The sequence below is a fragment of the Danio rerio genome, chromosome 5 (assembly GCF_049306965.1).
Source record: "Danio rerio strain Tuebingen ecotype United States chromosome 5, GRCz12tu, whole genome shotgun sequence".
Classification (NCBI taxonomy): Eukaryota; Metazoa; Chordata; class Actinopteri; order Cypriniformes; family Danionidae; genus Danio; species Danio rerio.
Window position 1 is genome coordinate 12,877,642 of NC_133180.1, and position 19,351 is coordinate 12,896,992.

Genomic DNA, 19,351 nt, shown 5'->3' on the forward strand with positions numbered 1-19,351 from the left:
AGTGTCGGATACTTTTATTTGTGATTGTTTTCTTTTTCAAACACCTAAAACAGAAAACCAATACCTCGGAGATGACCCACAGAGCATCATAAACAAAAAGTATCCCCTAACTAAACCGCAAATACACCTACAAAAATTACAGTAATAAAAATAAGAAAACTATGTGTTCTTTTGAACAATAATGTAAAGATGCAGTCACACTGTACAAATTCTAAATCATACTGAACTTTCTGTAGGATTTGTTCATGTGCATTCATCCTACCTGGTAGCTATAAAGAACTGCGATGTTGATCTCCACCAGTGCTTGGTCCTTCCACAGGGACGAAGTCTTCCTCGTATCCAGACCCATCATTGTAGCTACTTCCTGAATTTAGGGAATTAATCATACAGTAGAGAGAGACTTTTCATACTGTATTCTCTGTGGATCTGAACTGAGGTTAATAGAACTGCCACTCTAAAGTTCTGGAAGATCTGAAGTGACCAGCAAGACTTTCTAAAAAAATAAATGCTAAACAAAGAACAACTTATTTTGAGAATAACTTGAATTACTGCAAGCATGTCAGGGGACTTACTGTCTCAGTGTCTTTCAGAAGTCATTTCCAAAGAATTTATTTCATAGTTTAATGGAAATTTAGTGCAGAGATTAATTTCATTACCAAACGATTGTAAAAACATGATTGAAAACAGCATATTTATGAATTAAAATGTGCGTGTATTAATTAGAGCAATTAAAAAGAACAACAACAACAACGTGTAATATACCGTATAATCAACTTAATGCATTTTAACGAATCATCAAACACAAACTTGTCATTCCTAATTTGCTGTTCTGTTACAATGTCTAATACATATGCATGAAGATGATGAAATGCAGTGCAGGCTCAAACTGTGACTTTCTGAAGGGCTCTCAGAGGAAAAGTAAAGATTTGTAGTTTATCTGTTGTAGTTTATCATTCAACAGTGACATTTATGCTAAACCAGTTTTACTAGAACTACAACAGCATTCTACTTTACATTACTCTCTTGCCTGCGTTAATTGCTGCAATGTTCGACAATGTAAAATATATATATATATAAAATATTACCCTTTTTTCCCCTTATCTTTGCTAAGCTTCTTTGACACAATCTACATTGTAAAGAGCACTACAGAAATAAAGATGAATTGAATTGGTACCTCAAGTATGTTGTATCGAGAGCTGTCGCAGAAGTCTCTCACACCAATTTCTGTCCCCATGTACCAGCCGCTGAAGGGACATGCGGTGAACTCTAGACCGCCGATCTCTAAAAGCATATTTGACACAGCAGGAAGGCCGTACCACTTTAGATTCAGCTCCTTAAACCATTCAAACCTAGACAAACACAGGCAGGAGGACAGTAAATATTGAAAGGTTAGTTCACCCAAAAAAGAAAATTAAACCATAGGACCCTTGAGGCATCCTAGGTCTACATATAGAGCAGTGTTTCTTAACCATATTCCTGGATGAACACCAGTTCTGCACATTCTCCATGTCTCCTTAACCAAATACACCTGATTCAGATCATCAGCTCATTCGCAGAGACTGAAAGACCTGTAATTGGTGTGACAGACAAAGGAGACATCCAAAACATGCAGTGGCCCTTGAGAAACACTGGTATAGAGTGTTTTCACAATGCATCATCAGTCGGCCATGATCGAGAGCAGAATATAACGCCACTGAACAGAATAAAACTTGCATATTTAGCTTATTACTGCTATGGAAAATGATTAAATGATTTGCTATGATTAAATGATTTGCTAACCTGGTTGGCCTAGCTTATTGTTTTTAGGACAGTTATTATCTTTAAATAATCTTTGAAAAAAGAGCTAAACATTAAGAAGCGTTCTACACAATATTTTCTGTAGCTTTAAATTTGTACAAGTCCTTTACATTTCAATAAATTCTGTCTGGCTGTCAGTGTTTTACTATTTATTAGCTGGAAAAACTATTATGAAAGTGATCCCAATAATATAATTTCTCTACAACTTTATCTTTACAGTTGTGGTCTAAACTGCGCTGTTGTTTTACATTCAGGATTGTTTTAGAACAATAACTTAATGGCTATCTTTATATTTATAGAGTAATCAGCTTCATGAGTTAACCATGAGCTAATTTTCATTTTTGGAAGAACTAACCCTTTAAAACCAGTGTAGAAAGTCAAGTTACAGGTTTAAACATGTTTTGAGGTTTGTTTGCATAACATTACGCAGTCATCTTGGAGATTTTCCCAGCGATATCAAGGTAAGTGTGAAAAGGTCTCTCTTTCTCACACGCACACACACAAACACACACACAATGACACTTTCAGCAACATGAGCTCTCGATAACATTTCTCTATAACAGATATTTTTTTAGAACAATGTCTTTATGGTTATCTTTATAATTATATTATGAACAGCCGTTAAATCATGAGCGAATTTTCATTTTTGGAAGAACTAAACCCTTTAAAACAAGAGTAGAGAGTGTTACGTACATAATCATCTTTTACAGTTTATGTGCATAATATTACGCAGTCAGTAGAATATCTTTAAGATTTCAAGGTGCTGTAAGTGTGCAAATGTCACTCTTACTCTCTCACACAAACACACAGACCCACTATACTCCATATAAAAGCCAGAAACTTAGATTTTTTATACTGTAACACACTATCAACAGTAAAACTTGCATTTTTTCCCCAACAGTGAAAACAAAAATCAAGAATGCATGATTACACTCACCAGCCACTTTATTAGGTACACCTTACTTATACCGAACTGGACCACTTTTTGTCTTCAGAACTGCCTTAATCCTTTGTGGCATAGATTCAACAAGGTACTGGAAATTTTCCTCAGAGATTTTGGTCTATACTGACTTGACAGCATAACACAGCTGATGCAAATGTATCAGCTGCACGTCCATGATGCGAATCTCCCGTTCCACCACATCCCATAGGTGCTCTATTGGATTAAGTTAGGTCTGGTGAGGGTGGAGGCCATTTGAGTACAGTGATAGAGCCATGCTTTCATGTTGTTGACATCAAATTCTGACCCTACCATTTGAATGTCGCAGCAGTAATGGAGACTCATCAGACCAGGTAACGTTTTTCCATTCTTCTATTGTCAAATTTCGGTGAGTCTGTGCGAATTGTAGGACCATTTTCTGAAATTCTTAGAAATGGTTGCGCATGAAAATCCCAATAGATGAGCAGTTTCTAAAATACTCAGACCAGCCAGTCTGGCACCAACAACCATGCCACGTTCAAAGTCACTTATATCACCTTTCTTCCCCATTCTGATGATCAGTTTGAACTGCAGCAGATCGTCTCGACTATGTTAACTTTGAGTTAACGAGCAGACAGGTGTACCTAATAAAGTGGCCGGTGAGTATACATGGTGTCATGATTTTGCAATAAAAAAGTCATTATGGAAAAAAGGTCTTAAAATCAAGAAGAGTTTCTCCACAACGTTGCCTGTAGCTTTAAATTGCATTAGCCCTTTATATTTCAATGGATTCTGACTGGCTGTCAGTGTTTTTTAGCAAGAAAAAAATATTCTGAATATCATCTCTCTACAACTTCATCGTTATAGTTGTGGGCTGAACTCTGCTGTTGTTTTACATTGAGAAAGATTTTAAGAGTGATGTTTTTAAAGTTATCTTTACAGTTTTAGTGTGAACAGCCTTTAAATCATGAGCTAATTTTCAATTTCGGATGAACTAACCCTTTAAAACCAGTATAGAGAGACATGCTACGCGCCCAAACATGATTTGCGGTTTATTTGCATAACATTATGCAGTCAGTAGAATATCTTGGCATATCCAGATGTACACCATTAGGCTTGAAGAGTTTTCTGTTTACACTTTTCATCATAATTTCTCTGCAAGTAAATGCGCACATAGTAAGCATCGCCAACACTGTCATTATCTCTAAACTGGCACCTGCAGGCATCTCGAGAGCTGCGCTAAGAGGCCAATTTCACCTGTCTTTTATGAATGCTGAAAACACACGCACTCCGGTGGAATTGGCTGATCTATGCATAAGTATTCGCATAATTATCGCACAAAATATTGTGGTGACTGCATCCATTATAGCCACAGAATAATACCAGCATTTGTTAACAAAAGAAACGATATGTAAATGTATTTCATCCATTCACATACATTTGTTTGGACGGTCAAATCTTTCAGCGCTGACAAACTGCCAATGATGGACATCATATCAGTACCGGAAAAATTTGAGTGCTGAAAATTATTTTCTTTTCTGTCGTGCTTTTTATGGTTTCATTTCTACCAGTGCCTCAAGGAATGTTTGATTTATGTGCAATTTGACTTCGCACTGCCAAAATTGTTTACATATTTCCACACGTTTGAAATCACAGTAATGTTTTAGCCAACCTTCAACATCCAATTCAAGGTTGATGCAGAAATCCTCGCAGAGTGGTACGCAATATGCATTACTTTTCTTGATTTTCCTGTATAGAAGCTGCATCATGGTCATTTTCGTTTGCGCTAGAAAAGTCTGGCTGTTTATTTTTTCAAGTGGGTGATGCATGAGCAAATAAGAGTTGGTATGTGAAGGTTTTATGGTGTTATATTATGTAAAAATGTTACTTAGTTCTAAAATTTTGATAAGTAACATCATTACTCTCGCCAACCTGATGTCACCAAGTAGGACATGTTCCTGGATAACCATTTATGTTGATCCTAGAACATCATTTCAATCAACCAATCAGAATTAAGGGATATGTTTACATTTTATGTTAGGCTTAGGCTTACGGTAAGGTTTGTGGACTTCTCCATGATTGTTCTCCAACTATCATTCCCCTCTTATTTTAGGAATAATTTACAGTTATGGTTGGGTTTAGGGGTAGGGAATGGGTATGATTACATTTTCCAACAAAAATGATGTTCCAGGATCAACATAGATGGACAAGGATTGCATCCTACTTGTCAAAATCATGAAGTGCTCATTACTCTAACCAATAATAATTGATCATAATAGGAAAGGTTATATTTGTGGCCAAAATCTGACTGCTTTGTACACACTGTAAAAAAATAAATATATACGGTTAAAGTCAGAATTATCAGCCCCCTTTTGATTTTTTTTCTCTTTTTTAAATATTTCCCAAATGATGTTTAACAGAGCAAGAAAATTTTCACAGTATGTCTGATAAACTTTTTTCTTCTGGAGAAAGTCTTCTTTGTTTTATTTCGGCTAGAATAAAAGCAGTTTTTAATTTTTAAAACACCATTTTAAGGACAAAATTATTAGCCCCTTTAAGCTATGTATATTTTTTACTTGCCTAATTACCCTAACCTGCCTAGTTAACCTAATTAAGCTAGTTAAGCCTTTAAATGTCACTTTAAGCTGTAGAGAAGTGTCTTGAAAAAGATCTAGTACAATATTATGTACTGTTATCATGGCAAAGATAAAATAAATCAGTTATTAGAGATGACTTATTAAAACTATTACGTTAAAAATGTGTTGAAAAAATTTTTTCTATTAAACAGATATATATTTTTTTAAATGTGCAAACTCATTCATTTTCTTTTTGGCTTATTTTCCTTTAATTTGGGGTTGTCACGGCGGAATGAACCAGCAACTTATCCAGCACATGTTTTACGCAGCGGATGGCCTTCCAGCTGCAACCTATCACTGGGAAACACCCTCACACACTCATTTGCACTCATACACTACGGACAATTTAGCTTACCCAATTCATCTATAGCACATGTCTTTGGACTGTGGGGGAACCCGGAGGAAACCCACACCAACACAGTGAGAACATGCAAACTCCACACAAAATGCCAACTGACCCAGCTGGGGCTCAAACCAGCGACCTTCTTGCTGTGAGGCGATCGTGGTACCCACTGCGCCACCGTGACGCCCCTTAAACTATAATTATTTTAATACAAATGCATGATTGGTGAGTCTAATTCATTCAATTATAAACTTACATAATAGAGAGTACCTCAGGACGCAAGTATATAATCATCTCTGAGACACATCAGTGTCAAACTGACAGCATTCAACAAGCAAACCCAGGCAAGATCCGGGAAAAAGGGCAAGTTTAATGCCAAATTAGCCCACGTTCCTGATTTTACGTGCACAAGGGGCTCAGCTTGAGTTCTCTGTTGCTATGCATCCTGAAGCTCTGCACATTACAGCCTCTCTGATATGCTGTTTCCCTTTGCCATAAACTCTATGATACTCACTATCATATTCTTGGGTGGATGAACATTTTAGGTGCCAAGTATGTTAAGACTTGATTTAATCGTGTTTTTACCTATTCATCAAACAGACTGACCGCTAAAAATAGTTTGGTGGTTCTTACTTTGGATGTATGATGGGGACCTCAAGTACAAGATCATCAGGGATCTCAAAAAGCTCTGGATCATTCCCATTGGCTTGGAGAAGAAGGGGCAAAACATCGAACCGGCCTTTTGGAGCTTTCCATCCTTGCTGCATACAGATCTAAAAGGCAAAAGCAACCAATGCAGATCAATAGAGCTTCTTTAAGTGCATTTTTAAAAATTAAAATACAAGTTTTTTAGATATCTATAAGCTAGTGTGCTCCAAAACAGTGAAAAAATTTGAGTTTAGAAGATATAAAGCTGATATAAACATGTAAAGCTTGTAGCTCGTCACTTTCGCCTAAATAGATCAATGGTTTTATTCATGTCACCTCATACTTCTGTTTCTCATCAAACCAATCAAAAGCTCTCTAGTATCTGAAATGCCCCGCCCTCTTTAAGACGCTTCTCATTTGATGCGCTTGAGCTCAACTGCTCTCACTGGCAGAGCTGTGATAAGGCAAAACGCTATTGGCCGTTTTTAAAAAGGGGAGGAGCTACACTTTGTCCCACCCTCTCTTCATTTTTTTGAAGAGATTAAGTCAAACATCCAATAAAAATGCATAATGCCCTTCACGGGACCTTTAAATCCAGCTTAAAGCAGTCAGGACCGTTTAGCTGTAGATTAAAGGTAATTTTGTTGAAAATAATAATGTTTCTCGCACAGACTCATGAGCAACATTATTATGGTTTTTCTTCAGTCATAAAATTGCATTTCATAAATAACCAAGAACGACAGTTTAAGTTTATCTTAAAAACGGAAAAACTGCACAATTTCACTGCATTTGTGTTTGCTGGACAGTCTTTCACTGACACTTATAGCAGAAGACCCTATTTCACTGTGATTGAGAGAATAAGAGTAAACTCCATTTCTCTATCTCACACTGTGGCTCATTTGACCTGTTGGCATGACTTTTCCTTTCCTCTTAGCTTTCACAGTGATACTTCTGGATAGAGACACGAGCACGTGCCTGCAGTTTTCTCCACCATGTCTGTCATGGATCAGCCGTGATCGCTGCTGCCGCTTATCAGTGTCACTCATCTGTGAAAAGCGCCAGCGTGTAAGAGCTAATCGCAGCCTTTTCTGTTGAGCGCATGACCAATCAATGGGGTGTAAGAACTTGGTAGACAAGGCTCAGAAAGTGAGCAGGATATTTATATTTGTTTATTTGCTATAAATGCTTGAGTTGTTTAAAAGTACAGTTTATATATCTGACTGTTTGTATTACAGGACACAACTGTATTATAAATAGTATATAAATATATTTATACATTTTTTAAATACAAGAATTTCTGCTGTGCAGAAAATATAAAATTGTGTATGGAAAGCATCGTCAATGCACTGAGATATCAAATTGATCTAAATTGATGGCATGATAATCGTAACTGAACCGTAAGACCAGTGTAGGTTCTCAGCTCTAGTACTAAAGGTACACTTTATTGGTATTGGTACACTTTTAAGGTTGTTTTGCACTTCCCGACCACCGGAATTCTCTGCATTCTTGTAATTGAGAAACAGTCACTGGTTATTGTTTTCCAGCTTTCTTCAAAATATCTTCTTTTCTCTTCAAAAGGTTTCACAGGCTTAGAATCACTTAATAATGAGTCCATGTTGATATATTTTTAATATTTGTGAGAACTATCCCTTTAAAAAGCTTTATATAACTAACACAGTCTCAATGCTGCCAAGAAATAGCCCTGACATCTCAAAAAACGTCTTTTATGAATCACTTTGACACTTCAATTTTGTGCGAACAGGTAACATGCGTCAATCAATGTCTGGTGGCTGCTTTTGTTGTGTCTGTGAGCCTAACAATCAAAACGACATCAATCTCACCTCTGTAAGCTCTACAGAAGCTGGATCTCCTAGAATTGATCCATCGGGCTGCTTGTAGCCTGCGTAGCGGATCAGCTGGCTGTTCCACACCCGGAAGTCATGCTTCCCATCTGTCTTCTGGGGGAAGATGGTAATAGCTGATCTGCACATCAGAGACAAGGGATCATTGTGATAAATGCTAAAATCATTCTTGTGGATTCCCACTTTCAATCCTCTAATTTAGTGTTTCCCAACCCTGTTCTTAGATGCACAGCAACATATTTTGGAGTCTCTCTTATCTGACCTGATAACTTCAGGTTTTGGAGTCTCTTCTAATGTTCTGATGAGTTGATTCAGGAGTGTTTGATTAGAGAGAGGTTGAAAATGTGTACTGTTGATGTGCCTTCGGAAACAGGGTTGGGAAACACTGCTCTAATTAAGCCAGCTTTACAGACTCTGTGAAATTGACCCTAAATATTAATCTCACTGGCCGCTTTATTAGGCACAGCTGCTCATTAATGCATTTAAATTAGCCAATCACACGGCACCAACTAAATGGACTTAGGCAAGCAAATAATGATCTGCTGAAGTTCAAAACAAGTATCAGAATGATGATAAAACTTGATTTCAATGACACAGCATGATTTTAGGTGCCAGATGGCCTGATCTGTGTATTTCAGAAACCGCTGATCTACGATTTCCACACACAACTATTTATACACTGTAAACAATTCTTGATGCCTGAACTTTTTTAGTTGAATCAAATTAACCTTTCTAGTCATCTAAATTTGCAATAATTAAATACTTGTTAAATTTTATATAACTTTAAAATAAGTTAAAGCAACATAAAAATATGTATTGTCTTGACTTCTTGTCATTATTTTTTTTACAGTGCATGGTTGAATGTAAGAATGAGATGGTTCTGAAAAAAAAAAAACTAAACCATTCGGTTCTCTTTTCATGGATCGAGGTCGGTTTTAATCATTTGGCAGGTTCAAAACATTGAGATGTGAGAAACATGAGAGTTACATTAAGTATTGCAGCTGACAAATCTGCATCACTTGCTTGATGACATCAAGTCAATATGGACCAAAATGGATTTTTTTTTATTTTCTTTTGATTTATTTACTTTAAAACATTAAAGAACATTATAAGTATATAATATAATCAATTTCAAATATAAACTAACAGAGACCAAGTAGAGCTGGGCAATATGACTAAAATCTCAGATATACACAAGTCATTTCATATCCTGATAACGATATATATATCTCAATAAAGTACATTTTCTGTCTACTCAATCAGTTAACAGTATATATTTTAGTGGTGTAACGGATCACAAATCTCACGGTTCGAATCACATTATAGTTTTTTAAGTCACATATTGGACTATTTTTTCGGATCGGCCAAAAAGGGGAGAAGACAAATGTAATTTGCTTTCCCTTTTACTACAAAAACAACACGGCAAGAAACTTTTGGTTTTAACAAACAGAACTGAGAATTCTAAGAACTAATAATTTTATACAAAAAAATGAATGAATAAATAATCAGCTGAATAAAAATGTAAAATAATGCAATGGCATACTTTTTTAATCGTTGTTTTTGCCACCCATTGGTTAAATAATGTAATTGCTGCCTTCAACTTTCATTTTGAGCGTCATTAAATGCACCTGCCAATGATTTGGTAATGATTTACCATACCTGCCAACACTCCCATTTTTCCGGGGAGTCTCCAGTCTCTTTCAGACCCATATATATTGACTACATGGGAAAAAAAATCTTTTTTTTTTTACATTTAAAAGTACATACATGAAAATCTACGTATTCATATGTGATTTTCTTATTTTATTGACAACTTTAGCCCAAGCCCAAGATAAAATATTGCTAAATAACATGCTAAATGTAAATATTGTACTCTAAATTTTCTCATGATGCTGTTTTTCATGGTTCTGCCAGCATGCCCCCAATGTTCTGTAATATTGTGCTCATATAAATGATTACAGTATGAAATTACAGTAAACAATGGATTTTGCGACACCTTATCAACGATAGAGCAATAAAACACCATATAAAACAATAAACTTTTTATCTTGTCCATACGATATATACTGTCATGTTGAATAGCCCTAGGACCAAATATTATAATTTAAAGTTAAAGTTAAAGCCAACAGTAAGAAGATGAGACTAACTTAGATTTACAATCATGCACAGAACATGCAGATCTTACAAATGAGGAAAGACTGCTTCATAGCTAAGGACTGACCACTGCAAACACATCATTTTCATGACAGAATAATGATGACTGCTTTTAGCACCTTGCTGAATCTGTGCCAACAGCAAAAAATAAGGCATCTGGATGCAAAAATGAATCTATATTAGTGGGGTAATGCTACATAAATAGCCTTACCCTGCTGTTTGCAAATTAAAAGCGTAGATAATTATACAACACACCACCCTAATAGTGCTAATTATATTGTACCATTTATCATTTTAAGCAAGTTTTTGTCTTGTTTCTAGTCCAAATATCTAAATGTTCTTAAAAGGGACTTACAGTATTATGCCCCTTTTTACAAGATGTAAATAAGTCTCTGATGTCCCCAGAGAGTGTGCCTGAAGAAATACCCAACAAATAATGTTTGATAACCCTTTGAAACTGACCATTAGGTTTTTATCTTAATTGAAATTTAAATGAGATTGTACTTCCAGCCCTCTTTTACAAATGCCTGTGTGTCAGCATAATGGCAGATTCGAAAACAAGACCAATGTTCTATGCTAATGAGGGAGAGATCGTCACTAGTGGGTGGGGCTTCCTGCCTCTGATGACACGTTCAAAGAGAGAATGTCAATCAAAGTGTTTCTGCAGACTGTTTTTATGAATTGTGATTATAAAAAATAAATATAATCCATTTTACCTTTAGAAGCTGGTTATAATCATACACTGTTGCCACACAACTGTGATTAAACAGTTGTAAAATTTTATACAGTTATAAAATTGATTTAGCATGATAGGTCCCCTTTAAATTAAGAAGCAAAAATATGTTCCTGTTTTTATAGATAATAAGTCAAAGTGAAGTGTGTTTTAATAATTTGCTAATGTGGTAAGCAACATCATCTTGTTTTATTGTAGCTGTGAAATAAGATTATCTCACTTACCCAAGCAGCAGAATATTTAGCTTGTTTCAAGGGAAAGCTCTCTTCATTTTGACTGATTATTTCTGAAAACAAGACAATGTGCCCTATCAGATACCCAGCGCAATAAGGCACAAGGCGCGTATGGAGCGATTTGTTGCTATTTTCAAACCAGCGCAACTGTAATTTTCACGTTTGGCGCCACGATGTTTGAATAGCAAATCCATTTGCGCCAGTTTGTGAACTCATGGGTGTGCCGGTCTATAAAGGAGGTGTGTTAAGGTGCATTGTTGGCGCGCTGCTATTTTTCTCAGATTTGTCCACCTGTCGGTTTTGGGTTTTAGAGATGTATGCATCACCATATGTGGCATAGGAATAGGACGCGTGTTTGGATACAACTCAGTTGTTTGACCACACTTTTTTTATTGTTCATTAATTCATTTGCTGGAAATTAGAACTGAATTTAGAAATAGTTTTGATTCAAAGCTTGGTCACACTTTACAATAAGGTTCATTAGCTAATGTTAATTAATGCATTTACTAACATGAACAAACAATGAACAATACATTTACTACTGTATTTGTTCATGTTAGTTAACGTTAGTTAATGAAAATACAGTTGTTCATTGTTAGTTCATGTTAACTCACGGTACATTAACTAATGTTAACAAGCACGAACTTGGATGTTAATATTGCATTAGTAAATGTTTAATTAAGATTAATAAATGCTGTACATGTGTTGTTCATGATTAGTTCATGTTAGTAAATGCATTAACTAATGATCCTTATTGTAAAGTCTTTGTCAAATCTTTGTTTGTTGATTGTTGTTTATTGAAACAAACCGTTTCCTTATCCATGAAAGGAGTAAAGTGTAAAAGTAAAAAGAAAGTAAAGAGGCTGAATGGAGGAGGCTCATTTTTATTCTCGCGCTGTAGATGATCTGTTTAACTGTTGTCTCACTAATAAAGTGTTCAGTTTTTCTACTCACAAAGTCTGCCATGTAAATAGCAAATGAGCCATGGTTTGATTCAACTGACTGTTAAAGGGAATGGGAGATGAGACTCTGATTGGTGTAATGCATGTTATGCTCAAAACACACCTATAACTCATTAAGACAACAAGCACAACCCTGTTAGACCTTGCGCCGAGACACAAAGCACTTTTTTTCATCCTTAAAATAGCAAAAGTGAATTCAGACACACCCTTAATGCTTTTGCGCCATGCGCTTTAGACTTTGCGCTTTGATTGTTAAAATAGAGCACAATATGTTTTACTTGTCTATGCTAAATAAATGCGTCTTCATTTAAGAATTTGTAGATATTTGCACTAGACACTAGACAAAAATTCTAAGAAAAAAAACTTTTTTTTTGCAGTGTACCAAACTGAATTGAGCTTTCAATGCTGAAAATACCTCACATTGACGTCAGATTAGCGCTCCAACGGCGCTGAGGTGCTTTTACTTGTTGACTGACTTCAACAGTATGCTAAGAGCACAAAGTGTCAGTCCAAGTAATCTAAATAACAAGCGGCGTCACCCTCCAAAAACGACTCTGGATGAAATTTGGGTCACCAGCCTGTTTGCAGAAGCGTTTCTTGCTAACAGAGAAATGTGCCTTGATTTGTTTATGTGTAGGAGACCTCTGACGTTTATTCTGGCAGGTCCCGATGATGTAAGAAGCAAGCGTGGGGGGTTTGCGACCGTATAAAAGCGTTTCCTTCTCGTCTACTTTTAATTTCCCCCCGTTTCCTCACTCACTTCTCTCCGGCTCTAATCATTCTGTTAGACTGACGTTAATTAAACAGAACAGAGAGTAAGTGTCGTGTATGATTAGCTTCGTAACGTTGCAGCGGTGGCAGTGTTGGGCGATGCTGTGGCAGGTGCTGCACTGAGGGCTGTGCAATAAGGTGACAAACAGAGAATGGGAACACACACTTTGACAGGGAAGGAGGCAAGAGAAAAGGAGATGCAGGAAAAAAGACAGGAGCTGGTGAAAAATGTCCACACTAACCTGAGGTTTCCTTTGTTGGTGGCGTATTTGATGTGGTTGCAGATGTAATTAAACATTCCATGAGCGGTTGTGCAGTCGCGGGCGTCAAACACCTCGGTGGAGAGAAAGTCACTTTTTAGGACACTTTTTTCATTATCACTGCATTTCAATAGGTATCACACTCTTGATGAGGGTTGAATATGGTTTGATGGAGGACCGCTTTTTGAAAAATGCTGAGCATGAATTGATATTAATTTTGGCTTATTTAGAGCAGGGTTATTATGGTTAAATAAAAAAATAAAAAAACTGAAATAATTTTTGTTTCTTGACTAACAGTAAACATACTTAACTTTAAGCTGAATTGATTTTAATATTGGTTTGTTTGGAGCAGGGTTATTATGGTTAAAAAATGAAATTATTTTGTTATTTGACACACAGTAAACGCACAAATTTAAGCTGAATTGACATTAGTATCAGCTTATATGGAGCAGAGTTATTATGTTGAAATAAATAAAATGAAATGATGTTGTTATTTGACACAGTAAACATACTTAAAAAAAATAAAAATAAAAAATTATTTTGTTATTTGACACACTAAATGTACTTTAAGCTGAATTGATGTTAATATCGGCAGGATTAATATGGTTAAATAAATTAAATTAAATGATTTTGTTATTTGACAGACAGTAAACATTCTTAACTTAAATAAAATGAAATGAAATGAAACTATTTTTGTTATTTGACACGCATTAAGTGTACTTTAAGCTGAATTGATATTAATATTGGCTTATTTGGAGCAAGGTTATTAGATAAATAAATAAAAAAAATTAAAACTTAATTTATTTTTTGTTACGTGACAGACAGTAAACATACTTTAAGCTGAATTGACATTAATATCAGCTTATTTGGAGCAGAGTTATTTCGGTTAATAATAATATTTATTTTTTATTTTTGTTACTTGACATAGTAAGTGTACTTAACTTTAAGCTGAACTGACATTGATATCGGCTTATTTGGAGCAGGGTTGTTAAAGTTTTAAATTTAGAAAATTAATAAAATTAATTAAAAAAATAGTTATATGACAAACAGTAAACGCACTTCACTTTAAGCTGAATTGACATTAATATCTTGAAAAAAAACTGTTAAAACTAGTCAACTAAAAAATGCTAAATAAAACAAAAGTAAAAACTATAAGAACAAAATTGAAATCTAAAATACGGTACTAACTGAACATTTTATTTATTAATCACAATAAATTCATTTTATTTTAGCTACTTTGACAAGGAAATGCTTAACATTTTTATTTAGTGTAACTACTAAAACTAAAATAAATTAATCAGTAGCATATAGACATTGAAACGATGACAAAAACAAAGCAGGATGACTAAAACTAGCCATAATTAAATTACAAAATTAAAAAGATTATACAAACTATTTATTTATAAAAATTAAAAACTAATAAAAATGACAAGAAAAAGCAAAATATGATTAAAATGACAAAAATGTAAACATAAAAACAATCATAAAATAAAATGAATAAAAACTTAATCACTTCAATACTTAAAATACTGTATATTTTTAAAATGATAATAAAGTGATTGGGAACCATTTTAAGATCTAGAACAAGCAATCTTACAATATTAAAAGAACTGACTCAATACCTGTAATTTGGACCACTGGATTCGTCCCACACAGCGAGCTGCATTTCTCCATGCATGCTTGGCCCCATAGATTAGCTCTGTGTCCTTTAACTGATATGTTCCAGAAGTTTCGATTTCTTTTTTGACTTCTTCTAGCCGGTCAACATGGGCCTTTGAGCAACATCTGATCAGACAGCAACCGAAAAAGAAACAGTTGAGTTAATTTACAAGAGAATTATTTATACAGTTAAAGTCAGGATTATTAGCCCTCCTGAATTATTAGCCCCCCTGTTTGTGTTTTTTACCCAATTTCTGATTAACAGAGAGAAGATTTCATTTCTAAACATAATAGTTTTAATAAGCCATTATTAATAATTGATTTATTTTATCTTTGCCATGATGACAGTAAATAGTATTTGACTAGATATTTTTCTAGACACTTCTATACAGCTTAAAGTGACATTTAAAGGCTTAACTAGGTTAATTAGGCAGGTTAGGGTAATTAGACAAGTTATTGTAGAACAGGGGTTTGTTCTGTAGACTATCAAAAAATATATATAGCTTAAAGGGGCTAATAATTTTGACCTTAAAATGTTTTTTTTTTATTATATCTGCTTTTGTTCTGGCCAAAATAAAACAAATAAGATCTTCCCAAGAGGAAAAAAATATTATCAGACACACTGTGAAAATTTCCTTGCTCTGTGAAACATCATTTGGGAAATATAAAAAAAAAAAATAATAATAATCAAAGGGGGGCTAATAAACCTGACTTTAACTAAACATTTAAAATAAAAACATATTGTATGTTTCATTTCACATATGTCTCAAGTATGAGAATTTGAATGTCATTTCATTTATACATAAAGACATAATATCTGTCACACTGACAATAAAACATTATTTCTGACATCATTGTGGGATAAGCAAATGGTATTAAATTGTACGAGTGAGCCACTAAATCAACAAGTTACAAATTGCCCTGAGATTGTGTTGACAATGTCATAGACGAGATTCAAAATGTTGAAAATAAATTGCCTATTAAGTCTTTAAGAGTTTGGTACTGTGATGAATAACCACTGCAAAGATAAAATAAAGTTCAATGTTCATGGTAGTTTGATATCAATATTGTACATGTTCATTATCCCCAATTAATGTCAGCATATGTTTAAAAAGACATTAATAAGGAATCTCTTGTTTTCATCCACTAACATATTTATAGATAAAGTAAAATGTGAGTTATTTTAACAGAGTATATTGGGTTTCATTTTGTTCTCTTGCCTTTTGATTGATGTGTAGTACTGGTCGATGAAATCAGTTGCAAGTGGTAGCAGCTCCTCTTTTCTTCTGTCTTCATCTGGTTTGTGAGCGTGCTGGTTTGGCACCATAATAGACCCTATGCAAACGTGCTCAGTGCAGATCGGCACCTACGGGAAAAAAAAGAAAAATGCGACCAGCAGCACAATGAGAAAACTGAGTGTACAGATTTAAACATGCTACCTCACTCACAGAAATGTGTTTCAAGATAGTATTGTGCCGGTCTCACACGTATTGCGTCTGGAGGAGAGTAAATGCAACTGCGGGGACAAGTTGAGAGTATTTGTGCAGAGTAGCAAAACGACTAAGCGCTGTATTTAAAATGGCATGATGTCTGACATTTTAGGTACATACTATTAATACGGGTGAGTAATTTTAGATTTATGTGATATTATTTACATAGGCAACTTGATTTTTTATGAAAGCCTATGCAAAAGATTTCAATTATTTTAATGGTTTATTTCAAGATTATCCAAAATCTGTAAAAGGGTTAAGTGAACAGAGCCCTAATTGTAGTGTGATTTTAGCAAAAGAACATATATGTAAGATACAATTGTAAAAAAGGGGAGCTTTTGTGGATTGTAAACACATCAAATAACAGTCTGGTTATGAACAGACTAGCATAGACTTCAAATGGCTTAAGAAATCTCAATGCAACACAGTCAAACACACTTTAAATAATAATAATAATAATAATAATAATAATAATAATAATAAAATGTTAATGTACACTTTTTCAGCAGCAGTGGTTTCAGAATTGTTTTTCTTTGTATATAAATATTAGATACAAAATTGTCTAAGAATTACAAGACATGCACTTTTGAAGCTATAAGGTGAATAACTGCTTTACAAAATGTTGTAAATATATTGTAAGTACAATAAAACCTATTCCTTTACAAATCATACACTGTGTGTTTGCACCATAATTATAATCTGTGGAAAAATTATTCAACCTTCTTCATGTTTCACTTCTATTTCAGCTAATTTTTTTTTTTAGGTATTTTTAAAAACATTTTCTTAGATATGATGTACAACATTGCGATTGCTTTATTGTTTGTATTAGCAAACATACAATGCAAACATACAATGTATGGGTTAAAATCAAACATTTGTCTTTATGACAAAAATCATTAGAGTATAAAGGTGCAGTATGTAAATTTGACACCTAGTAGTTGGACTAGGTATTGCACGTCTGGTTTAAAACACGCAAGCATAGATTGCCAGATTGAAGACATTAACAGAAGTGTTCCTAACTGTCGAGCTTAAAGGCGTAAACTGACAATGATCATCTCAGGTACACTTAATGTGCTTTATTCAGTGTTCAATGCTAATAATGCGAGTTTGACATTTTACATGGCATGGTCTGCCATAGTACCAGCAACATATAGTTCACCTCAGACCTTGAAAATAAAAGCCCTGTTTATAACCGGCTCATCTAATGTTTACGCTTGTAATTTTTATATAACTTGCTAATTAATAGCCTCATGTGGAATTCTGAATCTGTGTCTCATTTCAGAGTCTGCTACTATCCACTGGTGGTCACATTTCAGTCATGGTAATACTTTGTTAGCCTTCCTGAATAAATGAATGTATTACTTGGCAGCGGGAGGGTTAAAAGAACCAAAACAAAGACAGACATTCAGGCACGTGACTCGCATTTTCAAAGCAGAATATCTGACTTCAGCATTGTTTTTCAGATAAACAAGAATGCTCACTTGGCATGTTTCTTAAATATCTACAGACATATTAGGGTATTTTTATGCTTTACCAGAAAGATAAATTTCTCTCCTGAAGACATCTACATGCCCATATTGTGTTACAGTTATTGCGCCACCTGCTGACAGGAGGAAGTTTGGCATAAATTTGTGATTTTCTCAGGGGTTTTTTATGTATATCGGCCTAAATTATTATTGTCCACTGTTCTCTGTCAACCTAAGGCCACCGGGCAGCAGTGAGCCCGGGTGCGAGGTCTCTTTCATCGTTGCTTGCAGATTTTATTGTATTTTAGTTTCATGTTCATATTGCTGAAAAGCATTAGCTTGAAAAGAGGCAGGCTTCATCAGAGTCTGATAAGGAAAAGCAAAGAGACAAACGGAAGTCGCTCGCTGCCTTGAGGAAAATACTCATATGGTCACTATAATAAGATTAGATTTGAAGTCAACCGTCACTTTTTTTTAGCTGCTAATATGTTCATTAGATTAGGGCTGGAACGGCAAAGACAGAGCTGAAAAATAACAACAAGCCTGTGCAAGCAAGTGCTGTTTAATTAAGGACTGGCTTGTTTTAATACCCCAAATCACTCTTTCAGTCTGGTGAAGCATTTAAACCATGGCTGACCCCAAAACTAAAACAGTTTCAGAGCAGCTCAGCTAAATATAATCAAACTCCCTTTAAGGCCATCTTAGTAACACCCTTATACATCTACTTACAAAGTTTATGTCACAAACAAAATAAAGGCGCATCCAAACTAAGGATACGTTTACAGGACTGTAATGACGCCAAAACACGAAAAAGGCTTTCCCCCTGCATTTTTAAATGTAAATGTTTTTAAAAAGCGTTTACACAACAGCATGTTTCAAAACAATCTGCGCTTATACACATCCATGAAAATGGCCAAAACACTGCATTAGGTATGCTAGGCCTATATTTGGCATTGTCACTTGTCTGTAAACAGTGATGCAATGTCTGCGGTGGTTCGGTGCTCATGACTATTAAGGACTATATTGTTGTTTTGTCAGCCAACAGACAAAATGCATAAAAAAAGGTTTCCTGTTTTTGGATGAAAACTTTGCCATGTAAATGACCCCTAAAAAGAATAATAATAAAGTGCTGGAAACAAATGATGTAGCAATAACATACCCTCTGAAACATAACTAATTATAAAGAAATGACAATTCACATTAAGAACTACCCGTGAAATTAAAGACAAATTAAAAAAGCATTTCTTTGCAAAACAGAATCTAAAAAGATTCACAATAACATAAATTAATTAACCATTATTCCTATTTTGCATTTTTCCACAACAACAACAACAAAAAAACTTGCTTTAATAGTTCACACTTAGCTAATGATTGATTATAAAGCTTGTTTGGCATGCTGTCTCAGGAGAGAGTCCTGA

The 19,351-nt window shown here is 34.8% G+C and overlaps 1 protein-coding gene across 3 annotated transcripts in view; it reads right to left on the minus strand.

The window, feature by feature from the left end:
* nos1 (nitric oxide synthase 1 (neuronal)) overlaps positions 1 to 19,351 on the minus strand; it is a 130,357-nt gene that overhangs the window by 52,947 nt on the left and 58,059 nt on the right. For all 3 annotated transcript variants that reach the window (XM_073951027.1, XM_005165053.6, NM_131660.1), the window contains 7 exon segments: positions 16,198 to 16,343; positions 14,941 to 15,103; positions 13,301 to 13,392; positions 8,185 to 8,326; positions 6,329 to 6,468; positions 1,175 to 1,349; positions 263 to 364 (listed from right to left, as the gene is read on the minus strand). In XM_073951027.1, coding sequence (XP_073807128.1) covers positions 263 to 364; positions 1,175 to 1,349; positions 6,329 to 6,468; positions 8,185 to 8,326; positions 13,301 to 13,392; positions 14,941 to 15,103; positions 16,198 to 16,343 — 960 coding nt within the window.